Raw genomic sequence first — 8929 nt, 5'->3', positions numbered from 1 at the left:
AATCACGAAAGGTGCTGTCTCTCAGATACTATGGAGTGATAGAATCTCAGTTATTCTTCAAAAAAATATACCAATGCCATCAAATGAACTTTATATAAAAATGCTATTTCTGAGTTACCACCATTATCACGTTCACCTACCATTATTACTACCATCACCACCGCCACCGTCACGTCTTTGTATTGTTAGAAGTGATATTATCACGAGATCACGTGCAGTCTGTTAATAATTGTCAGTCAATTGTTGTTGTAATTTAGCCCTTGGCCAGTCTTGACCGAACAGAGCCATGAGCAACGTCGTCGAAAATTACATTTTTTAAGATTTTTTTTTTTTTTTTTATGGACGAAAGTGGATGTGGTTTTAGCTGCTGTTTCTAGCAAAAATGGAGCGCCATGTTGAAGTTACCCCATTGGCTTCTGTCCAACTTATTATTCATCATCGTTCACCAGCAGATCTTCGCATTGGTGACGACCTGAAGATATCCTCCACCCATTCCGATAAATATAGTTCTCTTCTTTCAAGTGTGTGTGTGTGGCGGTGGTGGTGGGGAGAGAGTGATTGCGGTTTCTTCGTCATTCCACAGAAAAACACATCAGATGAACGAAAAGAAACACTAAAAAGCTTTCTGTTCTTAATGATTTCCTAAGGGAGCTAACTGAATCGCCTTAGTAAAGCAAGGAGAACGAGTTATTTCCCTCGGAGCAGCTGACCCAAGTCGGTGTAGAACGGAACTGGGAAGTTCAGACAATTTTTATTAGAAATAAATAACCCTTTCTGCTATAGGCACAGGGCCTGAAATTTTGGGGAGAGGTACAGTCGATTACATCGACCTCAGTTTTCAACTGGTACTTTTCGCCCCAGAAAGACTGAAAGGCAAATCAACCCCAGTGGCATTTGAACTCAGAACGGCAAGACAGAGGAAATGCCACTTAACATTCTGCCCAGCGTGCTAACGGTTCTGCCAGCTCACCACTTGATTTTTGTCAGAAATAATAACAACAACAACAACAACTTATTCATGACGAACACTGCTACTGTTGCTAATTAATTTGTAGGCCATTGGCTCTTCGTGATGTAACTGGTTGCTTGGTCATCATGATACTCTATCATTTCAACTGATTCCTATTCTGGTATTTGGTGGGAGGTAGGCTGTCACTGATCATCTGCAGCAAGGGTGAAATCACTCGATGCAGTAGTGCCATCCACTGGTGCAGACGATCGTTTCGTCACCTAATATAGTCACTGCTTAATTAGCAGGTGTCGGCAGCACTAAATAATATATCTGAATGTTAACAACAGTTTAAGATGATCCAAACAATACATCCATTTTAGGGTGGGTGTGCCAATTATTGAATAACCCTTTCCACTGAAGGCACAAGGCCAGAAATTTCTGGGAGCGGCTAAGTCGATTACATTGACCCCAGTGTATAACTGGTATTTATTTTATTGGCCCTGAAAGGATGAAAGGCAAAGTTGACCTTGGAACATGAATACAGACAAAATACTGCTAAGCATTTTGCCCAGCCTGCTAATGATTCTGCCATCTTTAAAAAATGAATTAATAATAATAATAATAAACTTAAAACAAAAACAAGAAAGATAAAGCAATATTGATTTATTTCCTAAAAATTTTACAAAGCCAAAATTGAGGAAGAATAAAAAAATATATGACTTTACAATATTTAGGAGAAATAGAAATATAGATTTAGGGTTAAAACAGGTTTTTTCTGCTAGAGGTTATGGGTTTGTGGAAATAAGAAACAAAACGAAAAAATAATTCCAGGACCATATTTGCAGCTGTCAATCATTGTGAAAGATGGTTTCTTTGAGATAATTAATGCTCTTTAGAATTTTAAGTTTGCCAAATCTGATTGGCTGGTAATTAAGGCTGATTTTATAGAAAGGTTAGTTTTGGCAAGAAAAATCTTTCAGAAACCAAACAGGGATTGGTTTTATTTATTTATTTATATTTTAAATTCAAAATTTTTGTTTAGAAAATTATAGTAATCCCTTAATTCTTTAGCATTATTCACATTATTCTCTCAAATGTAATGCTTTGAATTAATTCTGCATTATCTCATAGCTTTGAGATTTCAATGATATGACATTGTGGGGTAAGTGTAAGAGGCCAGATCTGGCCTGTTTGAACATAAAACAGAATATTTAGGCTGGATATGGTCAGTTTAAATGCTTAAAGGGTTAAAATGGTATTAGCATTAGGAACTCTGAAGTGTTAAGCTAATTCTTCAACATTCAAATTGAACAAATTTAGCTGTACCAAAGGCAGATCATTTCAGATTAAGGTGGGATTAATAAATCCAAGCTGTTCCTTAGTCAGCACTCTTGCAAATATTGGTTAACAGTGTATATAAATAGGGGATTTCCCTAAAAGGGGACTGTGCATGTAAATTGAAATTCCAGGGCTAAAACAATAAGTCACAGAGTATAATACATTAAGCCAAAGAATGGCATTAATGGTATTAAAGATAATTCTTTAGTTATGAGTGCTTCAACACATGTCAAATCACATGTAAGTAAAGAATTAATTGTAATATCATAAATTCCACTCTTTGAATTATAAAAGTCGAGATGCTATCTTTAATAGCTGGAAAAAAAAACTTGCTCAAGAAATCAGAATGAAAGATGGTTTTTAGTTATTTTTCTTTCCTCTTTTCTTTTCATTCTCTATTTTCCTAACATTAACATTTCCTGTTTTCTTTATCTGTATATCTAAATAGCTAGCTAGCTAGCTAACCTGATTGCTAGATAGCTTGCCAGACAGACAGATCTAGCTTGCTAGCTAGAAAGTTAGATGAGTATTAGAGTATACCACATGAAACGTTTTCTCAATATGAAACCCTTTACAATCTACAGTCCTAAATGTTAACAGAAGTGACAGGAGGTCGGTTAACCCATTTTGTACAATTGGGAGGCCTTTTATATTTCTTTGATTTCACTTTTCAGGTGGTGGTGTCGCTAATAAGTATTTTGTGCTCCCTCCACAATATAGTGACCTTTGGAACAAGGATGATTCTTTTTTTTCTTCTTCTTGTGTTCCCTATATATATATGTCCTTATTAAGATGCAATTCAGCCAAACCTACGAAATAACCATACACCAATTTAGCATTCGGAGAGGATTGTGGTGTTAATCTACAAACAACGTAGCAATGGTTGTTGGGAAATTTCATTCTAGAGATGAGAGTCTTTAGAATGAACTTCAAGAGAGAAACAAAAACCAGTCAGGAATGAAGACAAAAGAATCGGTGGACAGAAATATCAGGACATGAGTTTGGCAATTTGCAGTAGACTTAGTTGTAGCTCCTTTGGCCATTTTCTTCGGTGTGGAGACACATGGCTTAGTGGTTAGGGTGTTGGACTCATGATCATAAGAGTGTGGTTTCAATTCCTGGACCAGGCCCTGCATTGCATTCTTGAGCAAAACACTTCATGCTGCTCCAGCTGGAAAAAGTGAGTAATCATGCAATTGACCAGCGTCCTGTCCCAGTGGAGAATATATAGGCCATGGAAAGCAGCCCTTATGAGTCAGTATGACCCAAGGTAACTTAACTTCACTTTTATTTCCTGCTGTGACATCAGAAAAGTGAAGAAACTGGACAAAGGGTTCTTCTACAGAATATGAGACATTGTGACCATTTAATGGTGCAACTGAGGAGTGCTAATCCTTAGTAGGATTTTAGTAGCTTTTATTGTGCCATCGTTTTAGATGTGAAAGAAATGAGTGTGGTTTGAGAATACTGAAGATTCCCAGCAAGGAGGGAGATGCAGAAAAGTCTTTGAAACGTTTTCCAAAGCAGCCACTGCATTCCATTGAAACTTATAATGACTGTAGAATGGTTTATAAAAGATATATTGTAGTATTCTTTCTTGCGAACAACAGGAATCTATAACTACAAACTCATACTGTCAGGGAATCAACCGTATACATGAAAAACCAAAATCAAAACAGCCAAGAACGGGTTCAGAGACAGAAACGAAACAGACAAATTCCACCGTATGAAGAGAAGGCTTTGCCTTAACACTGATCACAACCAGAACTCTTTGTGAAAATTCACACCCACCTCGCTCAACATCTTTTCGAACAGCTGGAACTGTTCACACTCTAATAGAAGATTTGGGAATCAAAAAGCAGATGAAGAATTTGAGAAGTTCCAACTCTCAAAGAAGGAGTTTTTTTTTGTTGGATTGTGGGACACGTTAGCATTAAGGCTGCTCTGTCAAATGTAATGTGTATTTATTTAATCTAATCATACGTTATTTTGTGGCTTCAAGATTTCAAATTATTGTTTATTGTTAGAATGACATTGTCGGGTAGGTGTGAGAAGCCAGATCTAGCTGGTTTGAACATAAAAAACAAACAGAATATTAGGGCCAAATAAAAGGTTCATTTAACATCACATTGATAAAAGATTAGTTTAATTAAATAAGTTTCTTTAACTCAATTTAAAATAGTTTTAATTTTTCTTTTAAGAAGATTATATTTCACATGGTACATTCTAATACACACACACACACACACAGTTCCTAACATCATTTATACAAAGAAATTCAAGGGGTTTTAAATGAGAATTCCCTGGGTTAAGAGAACCAGGAGTGTGTATAGTGCGATGAGACAAGAAACAGATAGGAAAAGCTTTGGTGGTCTTCATTCTCTACCAAAACTTTTTTTATAATAATATTTATTTATATAATAATTTATTTTATTTTTATTCCTAACACATAGAGAGGGGGGTAAAAAAAAAAAGAAAATTAATAAAGTTTTCAAAGAAATAAATATCATCATCACCATCACCATCATCTCACACACACATGAAATTGAGTGGAGAAGATTAATTTTAAGGGTTTGAAAATTATGACAAATTAATAGGGACATGAGACAGAGCATAGACAATGACCCCAGGTATAGGGTACTTTGAAAAGACGGTTACAGGATTTTATTATCATAAATAGAACCAAATATAAAAGAATATATTCAGAGGTGGAAAAAAAAAAGGTTTGTTTTTGTAGTATTTTTTGTCATCATAGATTATAGAAAAGTCTTTGGAAATGGACCTCCTGCTTCTCAATTCTTCAAAAATTGTTCAATCTACTTGCCACTAGAAAAAGGAAAGAAAGAAATTGAAATCAAATTAAATCATTTTAATTAGATTTGAAGGTAGTGCAAGGATAATTAAGTAAATGATAAATTATTTGTAAAGATAACGGGGACAGCCATTAGAGACAATGAGTTTGAACTGAAGTCTGTTGAGATACTCAATGGAGCAGATTCCCTTCAAAAGATGGTTGGTTGTCTTTAGAATGGGAATTGGCGGACTCAGCCATCACCAAGGCTATAGTAGAAGACACTTGACCCAGTGGGACTGAACCCAGAAACCATGTGGTTGTGAAGCAGGCTTCTCACCACACACACACACACACACACACACACAGTATGCACAGTGCTTAGAGCATCAGTCTCACAAGCATGAGGTAGTGAGTTTGATTCCCAGACCAGGCTGTGTGTTGCGTTCTTGAGCAAGACACTTTATTTCATGTTATTCTAGTTCACTCAACTGTAGAAATGAGTTGTGACATCACTGGTGCCGAGCTGTATCAGTCTTCACTTTTCCCTTGGATAACATCGGTGGCATGTAAAAGGGAGGCTGGTATGCATGGGCGACTGCTGGTCTCCCATAAACAACCTTACCCGGACTTGTGCCTCGGAGGGGAACTTTCTAGGTGCAATCCCACAATCATTCATGACCAAAAGGGGGTCTCTACCCTTTACCCTATGTACATATAATGGCAAGGAGAGGGGAGGCTGGTTTGCATGGGGATCTGATGGTCTTCCAAAAACCACCTTATCTGGATCTGTGCCTCGGAGAGGGACTTTCTAGATGCCACCCCATGGTCATTCACGACCGAAGAGGGTCTTTTATACACATTAAACAAATTCTATACAAACCCTTAGATTGGTATTTTCCGACGGTTGTGAGTCTAGTTCGTCTAACTGTTGCTGTTTTTTCTGCCGTCTTTTATAGCCTTCTGGGTCCGTTATGCCCCGATATTCTTGGGATTTCTTTCGTTTCTCAGCAGCGTCAGCCATCTGTCTTCTGCGTACCTCCTGGCCAAAAAATAAATGAAGAGGGAACATGTCAAAACAAACAAGTGGTCAAACCATTCTTTTGAACCAATATCAAACAAAAATATTGGTTTCAAATTTTGGCACAAGGCCAGCAATTTTAGAGGGAGGGGGATAAGGTAATTGCATCGACCCCAGTACGCAACTGGTACTTATTTTATCGACTCTGTAAAGATGAAAGGCAAAAGGCGACTGTGACAGAATTTGAACTGAGAACATAAAGACAGACAAAATGCCGCTAAGCATTTTGCCTGGTTTGCTAATGGTTTGGACAGCTAGCCACCTTGATAGTGACCAAAATATCAACCCATAGCCTGCCATGGGCCCCTTTTGGGGATCTGCTAAGAACAGTCTCACTGCTGGTTGTTCATTGTATTTAAAGGGAATTGCTTATGGACATTGTATTTGCAGAGGTGTTTTTAACAATATTTTATAGTTAAAGTTTGTCATTATTAACTCTGGCTAATTCTGGAGGACATTTTATGTCATAAATCGCAATCTTTGAACTACAAAAATACTGACTGTTTTAAAAACGGTTTTTTTTTCTTTTTGTTTTTGCATTTCCCATTTATATCATTCATTGGTATTTCATACACATTCGCATTTGATACTATAGTTTAAAAAAAAAACTGAAATGTTTATTATTGCAATTGAATAGAAAAGAATATGCTTTTTTTTTTTCAGTAATCCCCATTTGGGACTTTTTGAAAAATTTATCATAATTTCCAAAATAATTCACCTATTGTCTTTAGGGATATCACGAAAGACCTGGTTGGAGGCCCAACCCTCTGAGTTCTTTTTTAGGGCATAGAAAAACAGGACTGCTGCAATAAGTGTGTGAATCTGAGAGGGGAATATGTTGAAGGAAATCATAACTTACTGATCCTCTTGTATTTTCTCTTACCCAAAGCCAGGAACTTTTCAACACATCCTTGTGATAGGATTTTTTTTAACATTGAATGGTTATGAGGGTCCACCCAAGCAAAACAGGAATCGAAGGGGTCCACAGACAAAAAAAGGGTTGAGTGTCACACACACACACACTTCTCACTGTCCTTCTCTTAGGGATGTCTGTTTGTCTGCTAGAAAGAAACTGCATATCATCTCTAATGTTAAAAGGACTTATGAACATGACACTCATGCAGGTTGGTCTCACAGCCTTTCATTCCATACCTTACCAAATATGTCTCACTGTACTCCAAACTGTCATTTCAACAGTGAAGCCTCTCCGATCTGCTTGTTTGGTAACTCCACCTAATGACATGGAAACTCCCTTTGCTAAACCTCACTCCTTCCATTTATCTAGTTCCAACCCTATAAGAGGCTAGCTCGGCTGGTGAAAGGCAGGGAGTTAACTGTTTGCCTGTCGTAGATGAATGATGACTGGAAGATTTGAGAAGATGGAGGCCACTAACTGGAAATCTGCACATTGGCAATTTGAGAAGGATGGTCATGGGTATGTGGAAGAGTGGCAGCTGCTATTCATCTAACTCAAATGAGAACGCAGCCCCCTAAACCCCAATCCTGAGATGGCCCAATAAAAGTAGGGATAAAAACTGCCCACTCATCTTACCTTAACTGGTCTGGGATACCACGTGCAGTGGGTTCTCCATTTCTGCAGTAAAAAATAAAGCAAGAAGGAAACACATCAAATCGATTTTTGGCTCCTGGAACGTCGGAACGATGTTGGATGGGGGCCCAATTCTGGAAGGCCAAAATGAAGAAACCACTACCATTGGGGACGTCAATCTGGGCAACAGTAAAAGACACTAACCCAGTGTGCCGTGCAGTGGGACTGAACCTAGGACCAAGTGGATGCAAAGTGAAATTTTTAACCACATAACCAAGCTTGAGCGATCTTTCGATACCAGTACGAAATATCAGCCTTTTCCGTAACACCCACACGTAGGGTGTTAGGGTTAGTTTTAGAGTTAGGGTTACAGTTCGGGATGGAATTCCCTAACCCCAAAACCCTAACCCCTTCAAACCCTAACCCCTTCTAAAGAAATCGCACTCTCTGTATCTCTTTCGCTTTTACGACGTCGTTTCCCTCTTTCCGTCCAACACTTTTTACGGAAAAGGTCGATCTTTGGTAAAGATTGCCGAAGACCCTTTTTATGGTCATTTGGATCGTTAGAAATAGTAGCTGTTCTCCCACCAAACCACACCACCATCCTGAAAAAAGGAACACATACAATGTCGCCCTAAATATACAAAAAAAAAAGAGGCGGAATGGTTATGGTTGGAACGTCTTGGATTATAAGTCTACACAGTCAGAGCCGACCTGGGGCGAGGAGAAAACGCGAGGTCACACAGATCAATATAGGTATTAACAGTCGAAGTGCAATTGAGTACTGTATACAATAAGCTCATTACAATTATTATACGCATACACCACCTATTTACGTTGTATAATACATTATATATATAATGGCGGAAGTAAAGAATACGTACACCACTCGTTTTCGATGTAACAAAAACCCTAACCCTGAACACTAAGTGTATGTATTCTTTACTTTCGCCATATATACAATATGGCGAACCCTTTAATGTTTACTATTTACACTCTATGACGACTAAGTAATTTGTGCATTTTTCTGTCTATTGGGACAGCAGTTTTCATGTGGGATTTCCCCTTCCAGTTTCCAGATAACCGCTGTCCGTAGAAGTGGACAGTATTATTCCAACTGACCTGCTGTCTCTCTCTCTCTCTCTCTCACTATATATATATATAGCTTTCGTCCTAATTTTGGGACTGCCATGTTGGCTTGGCGATAACTATTAATTT

General features: G+C 37.9%; 1 protein-coding gene across 2 annotated transcripts in view; it reads right to left on the bottom strand.

Annotated features, from left to right (window-relative positions):
* Positions 1 to 1600: 1600 nt before the first annotated feature.
* LOC106873805 (small VCP/p97-interacting protein) overlaps positions 1601 to 8929 on the bottom strand; it is an 8971-nt gene continuing 1642 nt past the window's right edge. Inside the window, exons 2-4 of one of the 2 annotated variants that reach the window (XM_014921320.2) lie at positions 7715 to 7756; positions 5965 to 6123; positions 1601 to 5116 (exon numbers count right to left, since the gene is read on the bottom strand). In XM_014921320.2, coding sequence (XP_014776806.1) covers positions 5102 to 5116; positions 5965 to 6123; positions 7715 to 7756 — 216 coding nt within the window. In that variant the 3' untranslated portion in view covers positions 1601 to 5101. The remainder of the gene's footprint in view (positions 5117 to 5964; positions 6124 to 7714; positions 7757 to 8929) is intronic. The other variant, XM_014921328.2, reaches the window with a different exon arrangement.

The sequence above is a fragment of the Octopus bimaculoides genome, chromosome 24, assembly GCF_001194135.2.
Source record: "Octopus bimaculoides isolate UCB-OBI-ISO-001 chromosome 24, ASM119413v2, whole genome shotgun sequence".
Taxonomy (NCBI): Eukaryota; Metazoa; Mollusca; class Cephalopoda; order Octopoda; family Octopodidae; genus Octopus; species Octopus bimaculoides.
The sequence above is the reverse complement of the archived record's forward strand: the minus strand, read 5'-3'. Positions and strand labels throughout refer to the sequence as shown.